Source organism: Thamnophis elegans, chromosome 2 (genome assembly GCF_009769535.1).
Source record: "Thamnophis elegans isolate rThaEle1 chromosome 2, rThaEle1.pri, whole genome shotgun sequence".
NCBI classification, from domain to species: domain Eukaryota; kingdom Metazoa; phylum Chordata; class Lepidosauria; order Squamata; family Colubridae; genus Thamnophis; species Thamnophis elegans.
Genome location: NC_045542.1, coordinates 32,844,837 through 32,871,907, shown reverse-complemented (window position 1 = coordinate 32,871,907; position 27,071 = coordinate 32,844,837). Strand labels below are relative to the sequence as shown.

The 27,071-nt window shown below is 38.1% G+C and overlaps 2 protein-coding genes across 4 annotated transcripts in view; one reads left to right on the top strand and one right to left on the bottom strand.

Moving 5' to 3' along the window:
* Window positions 1–21,304, bottom strand: part of STXBP4 (syntaxin binding protein 4) — a 91,008-nt gene extending 69,704 nt beyond the window's left edge. Inside the window, exons 1-10 of one of the 3 annotated variants that reach the window (XM_032209106.1) lie at window positions 21,213–21,304; window positions 20,831–20,895; window positions 18,750–18,845; window positions 13,126–13,199; window positions 12,839–12,925; window positions 11,446–11,515; window positions 11,170–11,244; window positions 7,277–7,356; window positions 5,551–5,671; window positions 2,106–2,238 (exon numbers count right to left, since the gene is read on the bottom strand). In XM_032209106.1, the coding sequence (XP_032064997.1) occupies window positions 2,106–2,238; window positions 5,551–5,671; window positions 7,277–7,356; window positions 11,170–11,244; window positions 11,446–11,515; window positions 12,839–12,925; window positions 13,126–13,199; window positions 18,750–18,793 (684 nt within the window). In that variant the 5' untranslated portion in view covers window positions 18,794–18,845; window positions 20,831–20,895; window positions 21,213–21,304. Of the gene's footprint in view, window positions 1–2,105; window positions 2,239–5,550; window positions 5,672–7,276; window positions 7,357–11,169; window positions 11,245–11,445; window positions 11,516–12,838; window positions 12,926–13,125; window positions 13,200–18,749; window positions 18,846–20,830; window positions 20,896–21,107; window positions 21,182–21,212 lie in introns of those variants that run through there. The other 2 variants (XM_032209105.1, XM_032209107.1) reach the window with 2 other exon arrangements.
* Window positions 21,305–21,362: 58 nt separating this feature from the next.
* Window positions 21,363–26,854, top strand: LOC116503018 (cytochrome c oxidase assembly protein COX11, mitochondrial). Its single transcript, XM_032209110.1, has 4 exons — window positions 21,363–21,668; window positions 24,687–24,842; window positions 25,464–25,589; window positions 26,099–26,854. The coding sequence occupies exons 1-4, from the start codon at window positions 21,393–21,395 to the stop codon at window positions 26,279–26,281; spliced, it is 741 nt and encodes a 246-aa protein (XP_032065001.1). The 5' UTR covers window positions 21,363–21,392; the 3' UTR covers window positions 26,282–26,854.
* Window positions 26,855–27,071: the final 217 nt, after the last annotated feature.

The window sequence follows — 27,071 nt, the reverse complement described above, 5'->3', positions numbered from 1 at the left end:
CATAAAAGTGGGTGGGACGTTTAAAGAGAAAATTAATATCAATCTCTTGGGGAACTGAATTGCTATTATTATTTTTTGCCTAAATAACAACTCTGGGAGATCTGAGGTTAGCTTACATTAAACTACAGATGTTTAATTTTGTTATAGAATTAAGCCACGGATAGCCTATGAGAATTTCTGTACTAGTTAATCCAACCCTGAACTTGATTAATTTATTATCAAAGGGATGAAAATAAAAATCTGCTGTCAATGACTACCGCAGACATACTTCAGTGAACAACTCGATTAGAAAGATATAAAGATGATGGATTGACTTTTATATCAATAAATTCAGGACATTTTCACCAGCCTTCAGTCAGGGATTTGAAGTTAAAATCAGACCGAGGAAGGCTGATTTACTGCTGTCTATTTCTCAGGGTAGTACCAGAAGAATTCTTTATTGTCATCAAGGTACCATGTTAATAGTCTGGGGTTTTTGTCTTAAAGGGTCTGTGTTGTGATGCAGGCAGCAATAAGACATTGCAAAAGAAATAAAGGAAATTATACCCGGAATAACAGGAGTTGTGGGACTGTCAGTATGAAATACTTGGAATGAAAGAAAGGTTCACAGAAAACAATGCAAGTACCTCTTGCAATGCAGATCAATGTCTACAATAAACCACCATTAGTATTTTTAATCCCCCCTCTAATAACATTCTGTATTCCAATGGTCCATAAGATGTTAATTGGTTGCACCTTCTTAAAAGTAACTTCAGCTACAGTATTATTGAGCACTTGCATTTGATGGTTCTTTTAAGATGCCTTCTGATTAGCTTTCTATTGCTAACACTCAATATGTTGGGACTGCAACTTCCTGAATTTCCAACCAGCCTGGGAACTGCAATCCTGGTACATCCTGAATGTACCAAGTTGGGGAAGGCTGTGCTAATGCGTGATGATACAAGCAACAATGGTGACATCTTGTGGCAGTACCTGCAAATAGAACATCCTCTATTTGAATGTAAGAAATTAAACCTAACAGTTGCAGATAATAAGGCACATGAAAACAGGTGATAGGAAATGCAGCCCAAAACATACGGAGTGCACCAGGTTGCCCAATTCTGGCATCAACTCTGAATCAGACTGATAGAAAAGACTACTTTCTTAAAGTATTTAAAAAACCCAATGATATCCAGAGAGTTCTGCTCGCAGAGATCTGCAAATTTTGAAAATGGTGATTAATTTATCAACAGCTGTCTATATTCTTGCTGTAATAATGTGTAAATTAAACATATGTCAAGTGAAACTCTTAAGTTCGGTTTGACTCAGAATGAGTTCATGAGTTATCTTGGCAATAACATGGAAGTGCTTTTGTCACTGCTTTCTTCCTTGATGTCTTTCAACATCCCAGTCTAGCCCATAATAATCTAAAATTACTTGACAATCTCTCATCCAAGAATTAAGCAGGGCTGACCCTTCTTGGCTTTCAAGTACAGACAAGATCAGCCTAGTGTTATCACCTGTGCCATATTTAAATGAGACATTTCAGGTGCTTGGAAGTTAGCAAGATGACACAGAGAAATCAGTGCACACAATATCGAAGTTTAGGGAATTTCAAGACACTGATTAAGAATATTTCTCTTCAAAGCGCGGCATGAAACTTTAAAACACAAAGTGCAATGGGAAAAAGAAACCTGAAAGCATCAAAGCAAACAGCACTTCATTGGTAAAACCTCTGCATTGAAGAAGATGACTCTGTACTGACAGCTGACTGATCCCAGGCAGTTCCTGGATCAAACCAGTCTATACTCCCGCTTTGGTACCTATCTCAAATATCTGTCAGAATATCTAGCATCAGAGGTGTCCGCAGGATATTGTGAGTCATCAGGATGTTGAATATGGTAGTGAGAATGAAGCTATGCCCATTATTATTTGAGGAAGGCAAAATTCAGAGGGATGTAGCAAGAGGTGTGCTGCTCCTCTAAGTTAGAGATTAATTTTAATTCTGAAAAACAGTTCTAAGATATAGGCAGACGCCAATCAATGGCACTCACGTCCGCCTTGGGTTGCAAAGAGAAAAGCAGAGATAGAAACCCTCTTCCCCAACTCTTCTCTGCTTTCTCTACCTTATGACAGTCTCCTCCAGGAATAACTGCCAGAATATACACCAAGGGCCCTTCATCCTTGTCGATGCCTCCTACAATCTGCAGGCCCAGACCCGTTTCCTTGGAAACGCTGATAATCTGAAATATGCTGTCACTAGAGACAAAAAGAAACAAAGTTAGTTTTAAAAGGTCAGTGACTGGGAAACAGAACAAATATGAAGAATACCTTGCAGCAAAATCTTTTGTTTTCTCACAGACATGCTTTGATGCCTGTTATGCTTACGAATATTAAGCAGGATATCACATTCCCCTCTACCCGCTACCTCACTCTAAAAGAACAGGAAAGTTGAATCAAGCAGTCGTGTGCAAAATGGAAACTTTGGCGTGGGGCCCCTTATACAATTCTGTTTCTGTGAAGACTATTTTTCCTCAGTTGACTAAGAAAGAATCCCTTACTATATGTCTTTGGAATGTGATAATGAATATACCATGTACTTGATTTAAATAAAAAAAAATTAAACTTAGTTTAAGCAGGGTCTTATTTTCTTTTCACCCCTGAAATAAGCACTTGGCCTTATTTTCAGGGAAGTCTTATTATTTTTGAGGTGCAGGAGGTGACGAGCATAGTCACCTCATAGCTGCTGCTGTATTGAAATATTTTTGGGGAGGGCTTATTTTAGCACATGTGCTCAAAAGCCCGATTGGGCTTATTATCCAGGGAGGTCTTATTTTCAGGGAAATAGGATAGGTCCCACAGCTTGCTATATCTGGAAGAATTTCTCTCTCTCTCTCTCTCTCTCTTTGATTTGCTTCATGGAATTTGAGGGTTAAAAAAAATTAAAAATGCTAGGAACCAAAAATATAGCAGCAAATAAAAGGCATTTATCTGGAACTGCCTCCTCTCCATTATAATATGCTGTTTCAGACAAGGCAATTGAATAAACCAGACCCATGCCAGAATGCAACCTGTCTCTAGGCTCCGTTAGACTGTAAGGAACGTGAGGTTGCCTGGCAAAATCACTTGGTCTGTCCTACCCCATCTAACAACACTGCCATCTGCCAGGACTCAATGCCTGGCCTTAGGAACACCTCATGTGGAATCAGGCAAAGCAGCATTTTATTTTTCACTCCAGGCAGCAAATGCCTTGGGGCATTGCCGATGTCTACACATCTAAAAGTTGAGCTTTATCAATCTGTATAGAACTTGGAAGTTTAACGAGGAGCCAAGACCAGGGAAAACAGGCATTTTGTATATTTCTGGCACCAATTCTGAACCAGACTGATAGAAAAGATCATTATCTTAATGTATTTGGGGGGGGGGGGGGGGATAACCAGAGAGTTCTGCTTGCACAGTGCTCTGCAAACTTTGAAAATAGGGATTAATTGATCAACAGCTGTCTATATTCATAGTGTAATAATATGCAAATTAAACATATGTCAAGTTAAACTTTTCACTTTGGTTTGACTCATAATAAGTTCGTGAGTTATCTTGGCAAAAACATGGACTTTTTTTGTCACTGCTATCTTCCTTTCTTCTATAAGCCTAAAAGCTGAGCTTTATAAATCTGCATTGAATTTGAAGTTTAATGGTGAGCCAAAATCTAGGAAAACAGGCAGTTTATATGTTTCTCTGTAAAGTCAATGATAGCATACTAAAGACATCCGGAAAATAACCTGTCGTCCATAATATAAGCATAATGAAACCTGACAAACAGTAAAATAAGGTTTGGACCCAGGAACCTAAGGAAAAGGAGCAGGGATACAAAATTTTAAACTACCGTTGCTTTAAATTTAAAAACGGGAGCCAGTTCTGTCTAGTGGTTAAGGCACCAGGCTAGAAAGCAGGAGAGGAGACTGTGAGTTCAACTTCTGCCTTAGCCATGAAAATAGGAGGAAGATGATGTGTAGGATATGTTTGCTGCCATAAGTTATTTGCAAAAATAATAAATGCAACATAAAAATAAAATAAAAACTGGATCACAGGAGACAATTCTGTTTTGAGTGCTGGCAAGGCAGCCACTTCCAATCAAGCTGTTTTAAGACGCTGTCCCCACAGCATGGCAGCCACAGAGGCCAATATGTCTAGAGATACCAAGCTTAGAACCCAGTAGGGTTCCTGCTGTTGGGCGATTTTCACTTCATAATTTCAGAAATGTATGTGTCTGGGATCAGTAACCATGACAGAAAATGTGGAGGCTGGGTGGCCTTGCAGTTGTCTCCTGGATATGTGTCTGCTTGCCAGTGAACAAAACTGGAAGTTTTACTTGGGCCCATGAAAGAAAAGCACAGTTGCTAAGCAACTGTGACCACATCATTGCTTCTTTTCCAGGTTTTGAAAAAGAGGAACAGGCAAAGCTTTTCCTCATCTACAAAGGATTATAGGTGAGAGTTCCCAGCCTACAAGTTGATGTGTCTTCTCTCAGCTCTCAGAATCAACTTAGAGAATCACAAGGTTTTGATTTTTTTTGCTTATTTTTAAAAAAGGAAAAAAAGCTAATAAAAAAGGCCTTGGGGAAGTTCCAGGATGCATCCTCAGGGTCTCAGGTTTAACGAATTTGGAAAAGGTCATAGGAAAACCCGGACAGTATTGGATGGAAAGATATCTATGGGGATTCATAACCATCTGGGTCATGGTTGTCCCAAAGGTGCTTTTTCCAAAAGGCAACTGGACCTTCTTGGGTTTTTTTCTTTAAAAACATTTCCCTTCTCATCCAAGAGGCTTCTTCAGTTCTGTTGAATGGGTTCAAAGGATTACCTCTGAACTGACATACGACAAGATTCTATGCTCCTTAAAAACTGAGTGTCAGGCCTGCAGCGGTTCCTTTAAGAATCTTTGGCCTGCCACACTCTTATTAAGGGGGGGATTTAGCAAAGGGTAGAATGTGTTGTTTTCAAAATAAAAAATTCCTTCCTAGAAGCTCAAGGTTATCTTTTGTCTCCCAAACCTTTACACCTGACCGGAAGCAGTTAGGCATAGACGCCAGCGTGGAAGAAGAAGATTGGACCATGTAATGGACTGTGGGTGTGGGGGCAAGATCATGAACTTTTAACTGGGTGGGATTCTGATGTAACTTCCAGAGTTGGAATCCCCATAGCACGATGCAAACATGCCTGCCTTATTAAATTGGAAATTTAAGCATAGTTTTGCCTTCGACTCTGATTTAATTCTGCATGATATTTGGAACGCTAACACTGAGACCATTTAAGAAAAATAAGTGCAAGCAAGCTACAGAAAATGGCAGCAGAGCCTGGCTATGACATTTTTCATAGTTAATTCCAGGCAGAGAAACAACTTATAAAACAAAAATCGAAACCCATGCCTTTTGAGAACCTTCTGTCAGTATTGACAGCTCACAATCTTAAGATTAAAAGGGAGGCTTTGGAAACGATAATATTCCTGTGCTTTAAGCCCAGCATCCTGTCTTTTCCACAAACTCTCCATGAAAAACAAACTTCACATAGTTACTTTGTGATGGCTTGAAGTGATGTTACCGCTGCAGGCCTTCCCAGGAGGTTTGTCACAGTGTTCTTTGGATGAAATAGTGAATGACTCACTGAAGGTGCTCCGGAAGAAAAGCTATCAACACCTTTGTGGGGAGGAATAAAAAAAAGAGTCAAGGAAACAAAATGAGTATCTACTAAAGCAAGCAACTGCTCAATACCACAAAGATTGCTGCCTCTTGTTCAAATCTTCTATTATTTCAAAGTAGGGGTGAAGAATGGGGTCCAATCCAAGGATCACAATGTTCTATTAGGAACATCTTAAGTGAGTTCCCTGACATCAAGGAAGGGAAGAGATTGGCAATTCCAGGGCCAAATGTAATCCCAAATCTTTTGTAGCAGGGGTGTCCAACCGTGGCAACTTTAAGACCTGTGGACTTCAACTTCCAGAATTCCATCGTAGCATCCCCACAATCATGTGATCAAAATTCTGGTGTTTGGCAACTGGCAGGTATTGAATGACGATTGTAGTGCTCTGGTCATTTGTGACCTTCCCAGAAAAGCTTTCAAAAAGCAAAGTCAATGGGGGAAGCTGGATTCGCTTAACAGCTGCATGATTCACTTAATGACTGCAGCAAAAAGGTTGTAAAGTCGGACACAGCTCATTTAACAACTGCCCCACTTAGCAATGGAAATTCTGTTCCTAATTGCAGTTGTAAATTGAGGACTGAGAACTGTAAGTAGTACTTTCATCTATGAACGTTTTCAGACTAAACTGCCTACCAGTAAGAAATGGCTCCCCAGTAAAACAGAGAGAGTTATAATTTAACAGACTGCTGGACTAGGGCTGGGGAAACCTCACTTCAAATTGCCATTCAGTCATAAAGCTCAACCTACCCTACCTCACAGTGAAGGAAAACAGGATGTGAGAAAAATCAATCCACCATGAGCTCCTTGGGGAAAAGGCAAAGGGAAAATATAATTTAACTACAACAAGCTGAGAGGCCCCAAACCATCCTTTACAATGAATTGCAATCTGCTCTGTTCAGCCTCTTATAAGTGCTTCAAACTCTAATCTTCTAATCTAAACTCTAATGAGTTTAGAATCTCTAAACTCATTAGATGTGAACTCTACTCTTCACATGGGCAATAAATAAACTTGCAAGCACTTTGACAAAATAGAAGTTAGCAACAATTAAATTCTTTCCGTTTTAAACACTAAGCCAGAAACATTTTCCTATATTACAAAGCAAGGCCCTGCATAGGCTTTAATTGATTGGAATTGACATACGACATGGTAACCTATGTGTAATATGGGATTCTGGGGCTTGAAACGGTCCTGAACAGCTGGTTTACTAGTGTTTTTCTTCTCACTGTGGCAATCATAACACAGCAGTGTTAGCCAGTGATCGCCTGAGAATACAGTTAATTATTTACCTGGCACACTTTGGAATTATAGGCTCAATATGTTCTCAAACCACCAAAAATTTGGAAATGTACAGATGAACCTTAGGGGGCAGTATGACACTACTATTATACTGTTCAGTTCATTATATATATAAAATTTTGATTGAACTGAAGTGTCCTTTCTGTCCATCAAACATCAGCCCATAAAATCTGGGTTAAAGGTCTACCTTCCAATTCGCGAAAGCATCTCTACCAACCTGAAATATTAATGGAGGCCATTAGGCCAAGAAGCATTTTCTAGTATTCTCTTATATTGCAGAGTGAAAACATAAGCAACCCCTTACCAGTTAGGATCTGCGTTGGGGAATTCCTACTGGAGTTATTGTGTGAACTGTACTTCTCCATCAAGGCCAGAAATTCTTTCCTGCAATAATTTTTTTTAAAAAAAAGGGTAAAGATGCAATACATCATTTAATATCTTTTAGAATGTGCTGATCCGAGACCTTTCATGAATAGAGGTTTAGCTTATTTGCTGCTGGCTGAGCTAAATCCTGCGTTTTGCCTTAACACAACAGTTAAGAAATGTACCAACATTCCTTCATGGAAAACAAGAATAATAGTATTAAAGGTTAGACAATAGATAATTGAAATAGATTTTCTGTCAGATATTTCCATCATGTTTCAACTACAGTTGCATAACTACAGGTTGGAAGTTCTGTGTGGCACGGAATATGCAAGACTGATTCATTTTCAAAGGCAGACTTGAAACAGCAAGAATTCTTTATGTACTTTCTTAAAGGCTCTTTTAATTTGCAAATTCCAACACAAAAGTAAGCTTGTCAAGATGCCCAAGCTTTCCCCATATTGATTTTTAAGGCTGACTAGTAACTTTCCCCCATCCTGTCTTCTCAAATCTGGAGATCTGTCATCACTCAATGTATTGCTAGGGAACAGCAAAATGGATGAATTCCTCTGTCTACAAACAGGAAGAGAAATGTTCTACTTTTGCCAGGGTTATATTATGGTTTTCTCATAGATTAACAAATCTATGATCAGAAAGATCAAACAGCCCAATTCTAGAAATCAGACTTGATTTTAAGTAGCAAATGCACCAATCCTTTCTAAAGGGAAGACACATTTTCCATAACTACCTAGAAGTCTGGGGATACAGGCGTACTCGATTAGGTATCTTACATAATACTCAGGTCAACATACTAACTTCTGATAATCTACTCAGAAGTAAATCTGATTAAGTTCAATGTGGTTTAGCCCAGGGTTCCCCAAACTTGGGCCATGGCCTGTTCAGGACCAAGCCACGCAAACAGCATGTACGCAGTTCCGCTTGTGCAAACGGCCTTTAGAGCATGTGCACAACTCCATTTGTGCAAGTGCCATGCCCGCACTTGTCAACCGCTCATGCAGAACCATCCACTCCCCCCCACCCACCACAGGTCCGCAAAGCTGGAAAGGTTGGTACTGCTGGTTTAGTCTACCTCTTTAGGGCTATACAAGTAGTCTTTGACTTACAACCACAATTGAATCCAGAATTTATGTTGCTAAGTGAAATTTGTCAAGTGAGTTTTGCCCATTTTACCACTTTTCTTGCCACATTTATTAAGTGAATCACTGTTGTTAAGTTAGTCAAATAGTTGTTAGGTGAATCTGGCTTCCCCATTGACTTTGCTTGTCAGAAGGTCATCATATGACTCCAGGACTCTACAATAGTCATAAGTATGAACCACTTGTCAAGCATCTGAATTTTGATCATATCATGCTGCAACAGTCATAAGTATGAAAACTGGTCATGTCATTTTCTTCAATTCCATTGCAACTTTGAACTGTCACTAAACGAATTGTGGTTAAGTCAAGGATTACTTGTACTCACCTGTTATTACAGGAATATAATACTGTAGTGAGTAGGATCATCCTGACTAAAATGGCCTGATGGAAGAAAGACTCCAAGATCAGACAGATGTAGGCTATATAACAATTTGCCAGTGTAAATTTAAAGAGATTTGAACATACATGTTAGTATGAGCCCAATAAAACAAAATTATAAACTAGCAAGAGGGAGTCTAATTCTGTTCTGGACTGAGATCTGCTGGAATGCCTGAACTGATTATAAATTTTAATTATTCAAGATGGTTACAGTAGTTTAAAAAAAACAGGTCAGCATTTTTTAACTGAAGCAGATTAGGAATCTCCAATTTACAGAACAGCCAGAGAAGAAAACCATTCGAGTAAAATTGGCAATTACACAATGAAGTGTGTCCGATGCATAGTGTTATTTCACACATTAGGGGAAATTGGCCATTTTTCTTTCAACAGTAGCCAATATTTTCTCAATGCAAAATGTTACTCCAGAGTTAAACGGCAGGGTGCTCCGACCTCCATTATAGAAAGGAACAAAATGTATTTATTTCCAGTGCTTACATTTTTAATTTTGTTGCCTTTTGCTTCCTAAATATCTCTAATTATTTCTTTGCATAGAGTTTCAGATGTTACAAATCCAGCAATTTTTCCCAATCTTTGAGAACAAGAATTTGTGCAGTCCATTAAAACAGTTAAAGGCTGTTTTCATGTACAAGTGGTTAGCCAGGTTTTAAATCAGGAAAAGACTTGCTTAGAAGAAAACTAGCTTAAAATCCTGCACAATCCTATCGATATAGTCTTCAATATAGGTGCAGTTTCCTACCATTGCTAGCTAAGCTGGTATGCATGTTTTGCTTAGATAATATCTAGTTTGATCTCACAGGTATAATAAATAAATAAATAAATAAATAAATAAATAAATACACACACACACACACACACACACACACAAAGCAAGCAAAGAAGCAAGCAAGCTAGTTGGAACTATATTTACATCTATATATCCACCCAAGCAGAACTGCAATTCTGAAAAGGGAAATCAAATTTAGACAAATGCTGTAAAAGCATGATTCTTTAGCAGCAATTTTCTCCAACTTCTCCAACAATGTTCTCCAGAGATAATGCGCCTACAACTCCCAGAATCCTTAGCTAGCTAGGTGGCAATTATTTGTATTTATTTGTCAACAAGTACAAGGAAGCAAGTATGAAAAATGGCACAAATAAATGGATATAAATAAGCAAAACATAGCCATAAACACATAAAAAGAGTACATATAAAATGGGACAGTAGGATAAGGATGGTAGGCACACTGATGAGTTTATGCATGTCCCCTTTACGGACCTCTTAAGAAATGCGTAAGGTCCATGGTAGTCAGCTTAAGGTAAAAGGTAGAGGAACTAACAACAGGATCAGGTAGGGTGTTCCACACATTTACTACTCTACTGCTGAAATAGTTTTTCCTGCAATCAAGATTATAACGGATTATATTAAGTTTGTATCTATTTATAGCCCCTGTGTTATTGCAGTTGAAGTAAAAGTAGTCATTAACAGGTAGGACATTATGGCAGATTATTTGGTGCACTAAACTCAGATTGGAATGTAGACGGCATAGTTCAAGATTTTCCAGGCCTAAAATTTCAAGCTTGGTGGTATACAGAATTTTATCATGAGCAGAGGAGTTGAGTACTCTTCTTGTAAAATACATCTGGACTCTCTCTAATGTTTTAAAGTCCGAAATGCAGTGTGGGTTCCAGGCAGGTGAGCAGTATTCAAGTATAAGTCTGGCAATATATAGATATAGGCAATATCAGTAGTGATATTCTAAACACATCTGAAAGGCACCAGATTGGAAAAGAATGCTCTATGAGAACTCTATTCATAAAACTTCACAAGATATAACCATAATAATGGACCTGCTGCAATTAGCAGTCTACAAGTCCACAAATCTAAAACTCACAGAAAAGGAAAACAAAGTTAGAGACTTCATTTTTCAAGAACAGATTGCAGGAATCATCACCAGACATGTATGATTCACATTTAGTTTCCCTTCTCTATTGATTTTATCAGATGATTTATTAAAGTGGGAACAGGTGCTATATTTATTTTTCATCCCAGATTTTCTCAAAAAGGATAGGGATTGTGGATTTTTCTTCTTCTTTAATTTGCAAAAAAAAATTGAAAACACTGCAATTTTGCAGTGAACTGACGGAAGTTCCCACACTATTAAAGAAGCTCTAATGAAAGAGATTAATTAAAGAGGGGGAAAAAGAAGGAAATGGTTGTAATGGGGAAATGATAAGATCTACACTCAGACTTGCGTCTAGTATAATTTTCTAGGACTTGGGGAAATCTAACGTTTCTTACTTTGCATCTTCATCTCGGGCAATAAACAGAGACACGTGATTGGTTGCCGATGCCATCTGTAACATGTCAACAGCTCTGTAAAGTTAAAAATGAAGAGTTAAATGTACTGATTTTCTCCACTGAGGTGTTACAAAAGCATCACCATAATTCATTTTATCTAATTGTTTTCTATGAGTTGAATTGATTACATGCTCATTTAAAATACTAATACAAATACAGGCAAATACAAATGTTAACTATTACAGTTCATGCTTATAATTAAATGTTAGAACTTACTTTTCATTAGTTACACCACATAATTTTTGGCCATTCACTTCTAAAATCAAATCTCCAATACACAACTGATCTTGAAAAGAAAAAAAAAACATGATAGTTAATTACAAATCAGCTACATCAAGAAAACAAAATATTTATTTAGGAAAAAAACTGTACACACACACAAACTCAAAGAACCCCCCCCCCCAAAATAAACACATCACAACAGAAAAATGTTAGAATTATTTCTGATATATTTTCAGCAAAATGACACAGCTACAATATTAGTAATTAGCTACTTTCTAGCTGACTGCAGAATCACTACATTTATTTTATTTATATTTTTAAATATGACTTCATAGTAATGATTTAAGGCAATCTTTCATTTATCTTTTACGCCATTTTACTATTTTTATATGCCCTTCTAACATAAAAAAGTCATTGGGGGTAACTTAACTATCATACGAATCTTACTATCTGACGTGCCTATAATACCTTGATCCCATATTATTGCCTTGAATTAGTGAACTAAATATTAATACCTGTTTTTCCGACTTAGTTATTTATTCCCCACTAATATACCTATCTTGTGCACCAGCAATTTATGATCAACAATGTTCTACTCAGAGGGAACTGACAGTTTTGCAGTCTTGCCAGCTAATACATAAGAGGTTGGAAGGTGAATAAAAAGATGAATTTTCATTTCCAATAAAGAGGAAAGTAAAAAAGTAAAACCAAAAACTATCCATGGTAATCCGTTTTGGAGCCCCCATGGATAGAGATGACAGGGGGAGGCTACTCATTCCACATTTCCTGTCCTTTGTCCATATGGGATACGGGGACAGGGCTTCAGGAGGCCAAAAATGGCTATATTTGGTGTATAAGACACAACAACATTTCCACGCTCTTTGGGGGGGGGGGAAGGTGTGTCTTATACTCTGAAAAATACGGTAATTTCCTCCAAAACACTCCATGACTACCTGGAGCTAAAAGCAAATTCTTCTAATATCCTGGCTGATTAAATTTCTTCTTTTTTCACATCATCATAATCCATCCATCAATGTAGTTTATTGTGTGTAAGATTTGCAATTTCTCTTTGGACCAAATTAAATCAGGTATATAGTGTGCCTAGAATTCTCTCACTTGAATCTACTGGATGAAATCCAGGGACTCCCTCCACCCAAGTGATAAAATTATTTCTACAAGTGGATGGATATGGTGACCCCAGCTTTTCCTGTGTAATCTGCTCTAAAAGATTGGAATACAGGGAGTTCTGTAGGGGTAGGAAAAAGAAGATGGTCAGGATGTGTGGATCTTTAATTTTAAAAAATGAATATATCGATTGTTACAGCTTTTTTTAAAAAAGCAGCATTGCCACCAGTGAAGATCACAAGTAATTATTTACTATCTGTACCAGCTATCTTTTCAGGTAATATCTCCTTTATGAAAATTCCATACTCTTCTTTGGATTGATCTTGACAGCCTCCAATAATTTTAATGCCTGTTGAGCAATTAAAACAAACAAGATATAAATAGGTTATTTTCTTATTTTCCCCACTGTGATAAACATACCATGGAAATTGCTAAATAACTGCAAAGATTATAAATCCTGTCTACATCAGAGTGGACCACCTGCCCAAAATAGTATGGCAATTCTCCAACTTCATTCATTTATTCAAATTGAATATGTAATCTGATTACCTAATCCATTTTGGCAGTCTGAAAATGAAACATGGTGTATAGTTCGATGCGTTCCATGCGGGCCTACAAAGGTCCTTTGAAATAGAAAAAGAGAAGGTTGATTTCAGAATGGTTGCAACTTATGAAATCATTGTTTTAAAAAATTGAAACATTGAGCCTATTAAGGTAAGAGAAGCAGATATCTTTAGAAATAGTCATGAATAAATGATTAAACTCATTTGTTTCCTTCCACCATTTAGAAGGTGATGTTTTATTTTTATTTAGATGGTTTGCACTAACAATAACAAGAACAGACTCGATTCCTGCAATGCTCTTTTCATTCTTTTGAGAACTTCCTGGTGCTAAGCTCAGGAAGTTAATTTAATTTAATTTGATTTAGGTGATCTCTTATTCCAGTTGATTCTAGGCAGTTCACAATACAGACAGTTCTCATTTAACAATCACAAATGGAACTGACAACTTGATTGTTAAGCAATGTGATTGTTAAGCAAAACATCACATGGCCACACTAGACATGTAACGTTACCCTTCCATGGTCATAAATTGGATCACCTGTGGTCATAAAGTGACTGTGACTTGCAATTTTACTGCCAGATTCTCCACTGACTCTGCCTGTCAGAAGCCAGTTGTGAAATGTACAAAGGGTGACTACATGACTATGGATTGCTGCAAATATGGCAAGCGCCTGCTGATTGCAAAATGTCTAAGTCTTGATCATGTGACCACAGGAATGTTGTAACAGTTGTAAGTGTAAGGACTAGTTGCAAAGTTACCTTTTCAGCACCACTGAAACTTCAAAAACTCACCAAACAGGGCAGTCATTAAGCCATATATTGTACAATAAAAGAATACAGTACAATGCAATTTGAAACAAGCAACAAGATAAGAAGCAGATTTTAAAAATTAGATCATGTTACCCTGGACCTTTTCCCACATTCTTTGTGCCCAAAGAAATGTGATACATTTCCTTAGGACACTGTCACCTTGGCAGTACTAGTGACAAAAAGTAGGTAAATGGGCAGCCTGTTGTACCATGAATGTAAAAGAACACTCTTGTGTACTTCTGATCTACACTGTCAGCTACCTGTCATCATGCTGATCAGTAAAAATGCTATGTGGTGCACAGGTATCACTTCTGTCTTCTGTACAATCTTCCAGATTTAAGCTGAAGGATAGGAAGAGGTAAATCATCTTGAACTGTTACTATAAATGTTTGTATAAATATGAAATCAAGATGAAGAGTGAAAGTGAAAATGTGGGGAAAGAACACAAATGCACGATGTAGTTACGACCTACTTATTATCTAGCAACATTTTATTTGATAACAGCCGTCCCTCAAAATACTAGAAGGTTGTTCTAAAGCAGGGCTGTCAAACTCAAGGTCCGCAAGCCACATCCCCCGCGGGTGCTTAGATCTGGCTCGCGGGGCAGCCATGAAAACGGCGAATGACTGGCCCACTGTGCCTCTGCCAGAGAAAATGGAGCTTAGGAAGTTCGTGCTCAGTGCCCCCAACCCCCATTTTCACTGGCAGAGGGCTAGCAAAACAAACTAAAAGCAAAGCAAAACAAAAGGAGAAATGTTTTGCATTTGAGCATCCAAGAACGGACAGGAAAGGAAAAAGGGAAAGAGGAAAGATAAATTAAAAGAAGGAAAGTTGGGAAGAGAGCAAGGAAGGAAAAAGAAGGCAAGAGGGGAAGGAAGAAGAAAGGAGGATGAAGAGGGAAGGAAAAAGAAGGGAAGGAAGGAAGTCCTGCCTTAGTACTTGACCACCAGCAGATGGCAAGGCTCCTCTGGAGCAGAGGTCTCCAACCGTGGCAATTTTAAGACTTGTGGACTTCAACTCCCAGAATTCCTCAGCCAACAAAGTCTTAAAAGTTGCCAAGCTTGGAGACCGTTGCTCTGGATGACAAGGGTTTGGCACTCGCCCTGGTCTAGCCTTCCTCCACTGGAGACAATGGATCCCCCATTGCCCAGGCCACCATAGGTGGCCCCGATATGAGTGATGTCAGGCTGGCAGAGATGAAAATACCTGTTTACAAAAATTTTTAGACAATGAATAGAAATAGCTATCTAAAATCTAATCATGAAGCATATCTTTATAGATCTTATTCTCTGGTTTTCATTCATCTTTCTGGCGAAAGATAATTGTTGCAAATGAAATAAATAAATCCTAAAAAGTGCTGAAAGGTTTCAAATTCATCAGCAGTATAAATACTTACTTCCATCCTACTTTCAGTTACTAAAACATCAGTTTATCTCTCTTTCCAGTTAATCTTCTCACATGAGATAATTCACTTGTGACAGCAAAAATTAGGTCTCCCGTTGCAATTCAATAAGTACGAAGAACTATTTTTTAAAAGTATAGCGATAACTTGCATTTTCTCTGGATTTTAATATATCATTTTTATCTTTCACTCCACTAAAAGATTTATAATAAACCATAGCTTCTTTTGTTTGTGTTAGGATTCATTCTTAATAATCCTCTTGGCATAAAACTTCAATTATCTTTTTCTGTTTAAAACAATATGTCTATCAGATTGTGTCAGCACATGTAGGAAATAGAACTCCTTATTCACCAACTTATAATCACCTAAAACTTCCCAGTACCTATCCATCATGTACATAGTGGAATAGGAGAAGACAGCAGGGTAAATTCAGAATGATATTGCAAAGCTATTATTTTCTAATATGTTTTTACAGACCAGGGGTCAGCAACCTGTGGCTCTGGAGCCGCATGTGGCTCTTTCATCCCTCTGCTGAGGCTCCCTGTCACCAGTCGGCTTCACAATTGATAGGGTTAGGGCTTTTGGTTAGGACAAGTAGAGGAAAAAGGGGGCTGCGCTAGGAGGAGACTCTATGGTGGGGGAACTGGACTTCCAGTTGGCTCCAGAACTGAACAGGGGGCTTCCGGTTAGGACCTTTGTGGCTCTTTGAGTGTTTAAGGTTGCCGACCCCTGCTATAGAAAAATTACCAACTAATTACTTACATTCTGAATGACAGTGCTAGGCAATAACAAAAGTTACAAAGAATGCTTATTCCCTTATATCTTCCTTCCAGGCATATATGGTTTTCTTTAACTGAAAATTGAAACATTGGCCTAGATACTTAATCTTATAGAACTTCTGATTCTAAGACAAAATTCTTGCTGATTCCATGCAAAACTGTTCTTCAAGAACTGCAATCACACTGGATTTTTACTTTAGCTGTCAATGGTTGACTAAAGGTTTGTGCTTACATTTGTATACGAAGAAGGTAAACATCTGTCAATATATCCTATGTAAATGAGAGACAGTTTGGTGTAAGTGGTTAATGCACCAAACTAGAAAATAGGAGATTGTGAGTTGTAATCCTGCCTTAGGCATGAAGTCAGTTGGGCAATAGGCCAATCACTTTCAGGAACTCTAGGAAACAAGCAAGAGCAAACCATTTCTGAAATCTTGCCAATAGAATGGCAGGGACATGTCCAGGAAATACTGATTCGAAGGTACGAAGATTAAACCAATAAATTTTATATGCTTCATATTTCTTTATCACCAAGAATGCTTAGATTCATCTACTTGAGCATACCTATTTCTTCCTACCAACTCTTCAAGCTAAGATTCTAGATTTGACTTATGACACGTTGCCTAGTGATGGTGAACCTATGGCATGCGGAGCCCTCTGCAGGCACGCGAGCTGTCACCCAGGTCAGCTCCACTGCGCATGTGAATGTGCCTCCTGCTGTCCAGCTGATTTTCGGGTCCCTGCCTTGAATGCGGAGACATGCGTGCATGCGTGTGGGTGTCACAGACGCGTGTTTGTGGGGAGCATGAGGGGAGCGGTGCCCACCGCGCCCTGTTCTTGGTGCCAGGATGCTTCAGGGTGCGTAGGGGTCGCACGTGAATGAGCAGGGTGTCATGTTGTGCAGGGGGGTGTCACACATGCATTGCATTATGGGTGTGGTCATGCACGCGTTTGCTGTTGCGTGCGGGCACACTCTTTCAGCATGCAAAGACAAAATGGTTAGGCATCACTGCCCTGGGTTTCTAATCTACCTTACCTATTTACCTATCTACCATTTTTCGAACCTCTGCAATGAGGATAAGGTAATCCTGAGAAAACGGTTAGCATTCTGGTACTGGCAAACTGTATGTTCAAATTATTTTGCAAGTAAAATATCAACTTTTACTGATAGAAAAATGCAGTAATATTTCAGAATACCCATAGACATACAAGTTACTCTGCAGAGGTTCCAAAGATACCAAGAGGTGGAATGGCAGACAGCACCATAACATGTATTTTACTTTGGAATCCTTGGTGCTCTCTGAGCTCGGATGTTTGCTTGCAGACATTTCATTATCCAACTAGGTAACATCCTCAGTGTAGGTGTTGATTTTGCTCCCGGTTTATTTGCAGTAGCTTGCCCTGTCAGTGTTGATTTGAAAGAGGTTTTCCCCTAACCCTTGAATAGGGTATTGTTTGGCATTAATCGCTGCTTATATGGTGGTTGGCTGTTGAGAGAGGATGTGTGCTGGACTTTTTGTTTCTTTGTTTTTTGTTGTCTCTTCTAAATGTGTACATATGCTTTAGTTCTATGTGTCCATTGATGTCTGATTTGTCTGAATGCCAGGAGTCTCCTAGCATTTTTGGATTTGGTTTGGTCTAGCATGCTCAGTTTCTCAGTTTCACTGTGTCTTCTTTGAACTAGCTGATGTTCATGGATGTGCTCAACTAGTCTTCTGCCTATCTGTCCTACGAAGTGATTGTTACATCCACCGTATATTGTAGATGATTAGAGCAGGTCATTACTAAGTTTCTTTCTGATTGTTAAGCCACTGGGGGCTCCTGCTGCTTTTGTCTGTTTCCTAGGCAGCATCTCTTATCCACACATTCCATTACCTCCTCTGAATAATAATTCCTGCACACTACTCTTGTGGAAGGTTGGATTGTTATTCTGGTAATGGAACACTTGGTTAGTGTGGGTTGTTTTTCAACAGGGTTGTGTTTCTAATTTCTTCTGTTGAAAAAGATATCCAGGAAGGATATTGTATTGTTTTCTTCTTCCCTGGCAAGTTTTATTCCTTTGAAGCTTCACAGAGCACCAAGGACTCCACAGTTCAGCTCTGAACTACATATATTCTCTTTTATTGGTATTTTACTTTATTTACTGTCCATGATCACAAATGATAGATCACTCTGGAAACTTATTTCCAGACCCAAGGTGGCGCAGTGGTTAAATGCAGCACTGCAGGCTACTGCTAGATCAGCAGTTCAGCGGTTCAAATCTCACCGGCTCAGGGTTGACTCAGCCTTCCATCCTTCCGAGGTGGGTAAAATGAGGACCCAGATTGTTGGGGGCAATATGCTGACTCTCTGTAAACCGCTTAGAGAGGGCTGAAAGCCCTATGAAGCGGTATATAAGTCTACTGCTATTATTAGCTCAGCATGTAAGAACACAGTAATGTATGCATGCATGCATGTATAACATGTATGAAAGCACATTTCTTTTGTTCTTTTCTGCACTAACAAGATGTATCATGCTAACACTAATATACATATATTAGGAACTGTTTTGATAATATAAATCAGAGATATTGAATTTATTATGGGTCTAAAGATGTGAAAACATTATATATGACTTACATATCTGGGTGATTTGAGTCTGGGGATGCCATCTCTGTCGACATGTCATTAATAATGGAATATTCCAACAGGCTCACAAATAAAACTAACCATTTGCTGTAAAAAAGAACACAATTAGGTTTGTGTTTATTTATAATTACTATGGATTGCCTTCAAACTAATGCAAACATACTGTACATTCTTTGATGGTTTGTGTAATACAGCTGGCATTGAATTTACTGAATATTTCTTAGTTTAAAAATAAAATATCCCACATCTTTAGCAGCTTGAGATCAAGCACACTATCTATCTTGGCCACCAAGACCAAGGGCTGAAGCTGTAGGGCCGGAAATGGGGATTGGCATCCAAGTGATGGTCCCTTTTATACAGGAATGGCTTATTGTGCACTTTTGGACATATGTCTCTTGGCTAATCATTGCCAAGTTCACTTTTCTTATTTCCATGGAAACTGCCCTTAAATAGGGGTACCAATTCCAATCACAACCACTTTCCAATAACTGAGTCATTCACATATCCATTTCTTTCCTGGGGAAGTCAGCAAACTGGCCAGCTTGTATGCTGACCACCTCTTTTTATTAGCTATCAGCAGTGGTGAGATTCAATTTTTTTTTTTTACTTCTGGTTCTGTTGGTGTGGCTTGGTGGGCATGGCAGGGGAAGGATACTGTAAAATCTCCATTCCCTCCCCACTCCAGGGGAAGCTTACTGCAAAATCTCCATTTCCTCCTGATCAGCTGGGACTTGGGAGGCAAATAATAGATGGGGGGGGGGGGCAGTCAGAGGTGGCTTTTACCGGTTCTCCAAACTATTCAAAATTTCCACTATCGGTTCCCCAGAACTGGTCAGAACCTGCTGAATACTGCCAATGAAGGAATATAACAAAACTCAAAAATAATAGTTATGAGTAAAATAAAAGGGTTAAGAATGGTGAAATCCAAATGAAATATAATAGAAGGGGAAATAATATAAGGTCAGTGGTATCGATTGATAATTGCTATTGGAAAGAACAGGAAGCCCCTGTTCGTATTGTATTGTGTAAATGTGGTGTACGTCTAAGTTTTGTGTGTGTATTTTACATGTTTGTTAATTAAAAAAATTATTAAAAAGGCAGGATATAAATCAATAAAAGGAAATGCCATTTAATACAGGTAGTCCTTGACTTACAGCAGTTCATTTAGTGACTGTTCAGTTACAATGGCACTGAAAAAAGTGATTGATGACCATTTTTCACACTTACGACCCATTGTAGCATCCCCATGGTGACATAATCAAAATTCATATATTTGGCAACTAGTTTGTATTTATGACAATTGCAGTGTCCTATGGTCATATGATCCCCTTTTGTTCGGAGAAGCAAAGTCAATGGGGAATCCAGATTCACTTAACAACCGTGTTACTAACTTAACAACTGCAGTGATTCACTTAACAAATGTGGCAAAGTCGTAAAAAGGGGCATACTCATTTAACAAATGTTTCACTTAGCAAGATAAATTTGGGGCTCAATTGTGGTTGTAACTTGAGGACTACTTGTACTATGTACTTACTTAGGCAATATAATGGGAAAGAACAGTTTTGTTTTGTTTTAAAATATATTTCAAAAACCCAAAGCAGCATTTCAGTACGACTCCACCTGCTGCTTTTATCCTCAAAGCAATCTTGAGATGAAAAATTTTGTCTAGTCACAGGTCACACAGGAAGCTTTGTGGTGGCTAAAGGAGTCCAGTTCCCTCATCCTGCTCATGCCCTTTGGTGTGAATATCAAAGGACTAGCTCCTTTGATTCCTAATGAAGTTTGAAACTTGCAAAACAGTTTAACCCTTAGAGACTGCATTCTTTAAAGCCCAGCGCCTTCCTATGATTTCCAGGGGCTTGTCTGGATAATAAATCTGCAGTGCACCTGCCCCTTTTTGAAGCCTAGCCCTGGGCATCTAAAATTTGTAGGAAGCAGGGTTGCAAGTGGTTTTTTCAACAACAAAACAAAAAACCCAAGTGTCTGCATTCAAATAATCCCAGATTCTACATTTAAAAAAACAGATAACAAAAACCCCACAATAAATGAGTTTTAAACTAAATTATTTTTACCTATTTATCAGGATTGCCCGAGGGGATTTCTAAAACCAGATTTCGTGCTCAGATAAACCCAGATCCTACAGGGGAAAAAAAAAGCCCAGGTGACAAACCACACCATAAATGCGTTTTAACCTAAATTATCTTTCCCTATGTAATACCTACTTAAGACTGCATTAATTTTAATTAATTAATTAATTTCAAACTTAAGACTGCATTAATTTTTTAAATAAAACACCTAAAAGCCCAACAAGGATTGAAAAACCCAAGTCTGGACTGAAAAAACCCAGACCTGAATTTAAAAACCCAGCACCAGCAACCTTGGCGGAAAGTTAACCTCGCTCCTGACTCGGAGGCGGAGCAAAGAGGCGGGCAGGTAACGAAAACGCGAACTTACCCCCTACGGCCGCCGTAGTCAGAACGTTCTTACCCCAGCGCTGGAAAGTTTTGCCAGCATCAAAGCGACGCCGCCGCCGGGTTTTACCTTCGCTACTTCTCGCGATAGTTGCTAATCGCGCCCGCCCGCCTGCGAAAGGCAGCCAAAGAGAAAAAGGGCGGTCACGTGACAGGAAGAAGCATGCGTTTGGACGCAAAGGGCTGCGCGCTGGTGGCCCGGGCGGTGAGAGGTCGGGGCTGCAATCCGGTTAGGCTTTGTCACCGTGGCAACAGCCAGGAATTCCGCGGGGGCCAGCGGAAGAAGAGCATCGAGGAGGCTGTCGCTGCTTTTCGCCAGCAGCAGGAGCAGCAATGGAAGGAACGCAACAGGACGGTGCTCACCTATCTGGCGGCCGGTGTAGTGGGCATGGCGGGCTTATCCTACGCAGCCGTGCCGCTCTATCGCCTCTACTGCCAGGTATGGGGCGGTCCGTGGCGGGGGGCGAGGAGTTAGGAGTCCACTTGCACCTGACGATGCTCCGTAGGATTACTATGTTTTAGGGGACGAGGGTAGTTCTTGTGGTCCATGGTACGTGATACGAAAATAAAGCGGCGATCTTAGGTATGGATTGCCAATTGCTAATTGCTCAAACTATTCTGATCTTCCTTGTTATTGGAGTGTCTTTATTCTTCGCGATCTTGTCTTATTACCAATTGCTTCTCTCTTAAGGCGCTCCTTCTATTTGTGTTTGTGCACAAAAATAGCAATAGCACTTAGACTTGTATACCACTTCACAGTGCTTTACATCCCTCTCTAATCGGTTTTATAGAGTCAGCCTATTGCTCCCAACAATCTGGGTCCTCATTTTACCCACTTCAGAAGGATGGAAGGCTGAGTCAACCTTGAGCCTGGTGAGATTCCAACTGCCAAACTGCAGTTAGCTGGAGTAGCCTGCAGTATTGCACTTAACCACAATCGACAAATGAATGACCTTCAGGCCTTTTCCATGAACTCCCGAGTACATGAAGTATGATGGTCGACATAAATAGAGTAGCGACCTTAACAGTAACAGAGTTGGAAGGTACCTTGGAGGTCATCTAGTCCAACCCCCTGCTCACACAGGAGACCTATAGGGTTTCCAACTGGCAATCTTTCTGATCGACAAGCTCAGCATCTTAGCTACTGAGCCTTAGCAAGGCTGGATTTAGGGGTGTGGGGGGTGTCCGATTTTGCTTTTGTAATGAACTCCTTAAACTTTATTTACTTCCAGCCAATGAAGTGGTTGCATTTGCAAATCTCAGGTGTATAGTAGGCAGACCTGTATTGGTCTCTTCTTCCAATCCCACTCTTTCAGTAGGTACGCTGAATGCATGAAATAAACATTGAGTCAGTGTGTATTTTGGTATCTTTCTCTTCCCTGTTGTGATTTTTCCCTTTTCTCTAAATTCAATTCTTATAGTGGTTTTGTCACTTTAAAGATTTTGAAACAAATAAGTTGTTTTGATACATCCATTAGTTTTGAAATAATTGCATGGTCTTGCCACTCTAAGGCCTCTCTATGGTTAATATTCTAATCTAAATCAGAGGTAAACATCCACATATTATTCTACTCTTTCCATTATCAGTCTTGTGTTTTCTATCTCATCCTACACTGCCTTTTCTAAAATACTGTGTTCCTATGTTATTTTTCTCTCTCTCCAGCTATGGTCCCTTTTTAAATAAAATCCTAAGTAAAATATAATTGTGTGAAAAACTGCCATGATTTCAGTAATTTGTGCATTTGTTTTGTATCTCTTTTTACCCTTTTATTGCCTTGACTCATTTTTATGTTCTTATATTTATTTGGTAGGAACTGATATAACTATTGTGATGAATATGATTATTTTGGTTGGTTTTAACCTCTACATGAATATTTTAATTTTTGTTTCTATAACCTGTAAATTTCTAATCTAGTAAACTAGATTATTGTGTGTTTCTAGAAGTATAATAAATATACATTGAGGTGGTCAGCTCACTTCTCAATTTTCCTAGTGCTTTCCATTTCCTACTTCTCCTTAGTTGCTTAGCTATTCCACTGATATTCTTGATATCAAACATGCCTTGGCCCAAACCTCTAATTATCTCAGCACTCTCCATTTTTACTGTCTTTTAACCTCCCCAATGTTCTTGGCTTTTGCCACTTTCTATCCCTCCTAATTTAGTACTTCGTTTCTGTTTTTTACAATTTTAGTTTCCCTTGATTTATTCATTCACACTTTTCATGTTCATAATTGTTCATGCTCTTATAAAGAGAAGAACACTTTTAGTAGTATAGTAAAATCTGAGTTTAACAACTTCAATGTAGTAGTCTTCAAATAATAAACTGCATCCAGATTTCACCTCAGTTTAATTTCTATTGTACCCAAAGTAATCCTGGCTAAACATAAATTTATATAATTTATATGAGGTACCTTTATTATATTTTTGGCCAGAGTGATGTCAATGGACTCAAATGGCAAATTCAGATTGAGTGGACATTTGAATGTAACTAAGATTTTAATGATCTTTCCTTCTGGTTCCAATCTGATTACATCATCACGTCCAGATCTCTATATGAAAATTCAGTATTCTTCAATTAATAGACAACTTTTTAATGACTTCTGGAACAAAGGAATTCTCAATATCTGGTGCCACCACCATTTGTCTAAATGTTCCAGCCATGCCCATATGCTTGCCTTGGTAACAATATAGAGATGATTTGTTTTTTTATGTTTGAATTTCTTGTCTAAAATAACTTATCCCTTCCACTTTTAACTGTTCAGCAACAACTTAAGTCAGTGTTCCCATTCTTCCTAGTTTTACTGAACCAGCTTCACCATTACATGAAAGTGCTCATCTGCTGACAGGGAGCCTTGTAAGGCGATTTTACAGTTTTATGAAGGTGGGAGAACTGTAGTAATTATATATTATTTCTAGCAACAGATGCAGTGCACATATGAATTTCCCTAACTACTTAATGTCTTTCGTGTGAAGTCCTCATTAGTATTTAGTTGGTCTCCTTAAAGAATATGACACTGATAAACCTTTTGATCAACCATGACTTTTTGTGGGGAGGGACCCACAACTGCTGCTCAGTTTATTGCTGTGGAGTACTTCAGATTCAGAAATTTGCTTTGAAGCATTAATGGGTGCATACATTGCTTCTCTCTCCAACTACTTAAACCAAACTCATATTTTCCCAGGATCTTGCTACAACTACAGAAGACAACTGCATGATCCTGAGAAAAGACACAGCTGCTTTAAGAAGCTGCAGAGAAATATTCCATGAGCATCCTTGCAAACATTGAGGCATCTTTTTGCCTTTGAATCTAAAGCACTGCACAGCTCTAGTAAGTGTTGCTAATTTTAAGTAAACAATCTCTAATGAAAAAAAAACCCTCTACTCTGTTCTTATTGCCATGAAAATAATTTGTTTTCAAGCAGATTGTTTTTCACTTCATCTTATTTTCCTTTCAGGCTACTGGGCTTGGTGGGTCAGCTTTAGATGGTCATAGTTCAGAACAAATTGAAACTATGGAGCCTGTAAAGGATCGCATCATTAAAATCACATTCAATTCAGATGTACATTCAAGTCTTCAATGGAACTTCAAGCCTCAGCAGACTGAAGTTTATGTAAGTAATTAAAATCTGCTAAGTGAATTTTACATGAACTTTTATAAGCATTTTTTACAATAAAATGACATGCTGCTCTTATAAAAATAATCAAGAATGTGAGTAATTGTAGCCAACTGAGAATTTTTAATTAAAAGGCTCCTTTTCAATTAGGTAAATGGGATACAATCAAACAATGCATTCTGATTTACTAATTTCCATTAGCAAAATTAGTTTTAGAATTAAGTTTATTCTACTAGCAAATATGTATGGCAGCCAGGTTAAATCCTAGTACTACTGCCTGTTTGCCAAGTGCACAAGTGCAGTTTAATCAGTAAATCTAGTCTTGGTCTGTCATTGATATTAGAGTGAACCAAATTCTGGTTAGTTTCTTTAATCTGAAATGGCTTTTTATAAATATTTTGAAATATAATGCCAACAGAGATAGTCCACCTCAGATTATCTAGTCTACAATGCCAAGTTTTTCAACCTCAACAGATTTAAAAATGTGTCTGGGAAAATTCTTGAGAAAAACTGCTTTAATATAACTTGGTGCACAGACTTTGTTAGAAAACCCATTTTGTAAGAAATAAAAGTATGGAGATAAGTTAGAAACATAACAGTTGTAACTTTTTAAAATAGGTGGTTCCAGGAGAAACTGCACTGGCCTTTTATAAAGCAAAAAATCCCACTGATAGACCAATAATCGGAATATCTACCTACAATGTACTACCACCTGAGGCCGGACAATATTTCAATAAGATACAGGTAAGTGCTGCTCAATTTGGTGAAGTTCCTCAAATATTTATTTATTACATATTTATTATAACTGAAACTAGAGTCTGTTTTGATAATTCATATTTGCAGCAAGTCATAGAATTAGATTTATGGTATGCTGTCAATACTTCTTCTTGTCCTCTTGAATTCTGTATAACTTCATTTTTTTCTTTAAGGATTGCTATCTTATTTTTCTATAGCATAATAAACATAAGATTTCCAATAGTTGAAAATGCTCAGTTTTCCCTGAAATATGAATAAAACCAATATGTTCACCAGTATTCCTTAGTTTTTAATGTTAATATTTCTTTAAATGTTTTATATTTAGACAGATTTTAAAATGTTTATAAAATAATTACTTGACAAAGTGAGTTTGAAATAGATTTGTTTTTAATAGATATTTTTTAAAAAATGTATTGAAAAAATGTATTTAAGACAAATCATTAAAAAATTAGCTGACTATTCAATTTTGGAAAATAAACTCTTTTTTCCCCTTTCAGTGCTTTTGTTTTGAAGAACAAAGACTCAATCCTCACGAGGAAGTGGACATGCCAGTATTTTTCTTCATTGATCCTGAATTTGTAGAAGACCCAAAGATGGAGAAAGTTAATTTGATTACTCTTTCTTACACTTTTTTTGAAGCCAAAATTGGATATAAACCACCACTTCCAGGTTATAATTAACAGTACAATATGTAGACTACATCAGAGTTTTCTCTTCAATACTCTATTGATAATCACTGACTGTGTAAAAATAACTATTAAAATAGCCCAGGAAAAAGGTTCTGAATATTTCAGGCATTATGTTTTATTTCCTGAATATGCACTGATGTGTCTTTTCTTTAGAGATATGATTAATCTTCATTTTAAAATCAAATTAAAAATACAAAGAAATTATATACAAAAATAGCATATTTTGTTCATTTTCCTCTCTTCATGTACAGGAAGATCTATCCAATTGCTAATTTATGACTCTCATTTTGTAAAGTTTTTTTTTTATTCCACACAGTTATCTAAAATGTTATTTAATAGATTAATATGTCAAAGGGGAAAATAGTAAGTTTATTTTTGGAAATTTGATGTCTGCCTAATAAAGTAACAAGCAATCAGTAAAGTAATAAATACTAGATTTGACTTTACTTGCCTACCTTAAATCAGAATCTGTTAAGTTTTGTAAGCTGTTTTAAATAAGTATGCAGAAGATATCATTCAGTGTACTGTGTTAAAACTCAGTTATTCCGTGCAGCAGCTTTTCATGTTAAAAGCTACAATCACATTTCTCATGAGTTACCCACAAAACAGTGGTGGGTTCCAGATCCCTTTGCAACTGGTATGGTGAAATGGGGCCCGGTGTCCACCACATCAACGCGAGCAGTGCGCGCATGCGTTCTTACCTCTTGTGATGTGATGCTCCAGCTGCTTGGAACATTGCGCAGGCACCATATGCGCCGTGTATGTAAGCGCCAAAGAGCTC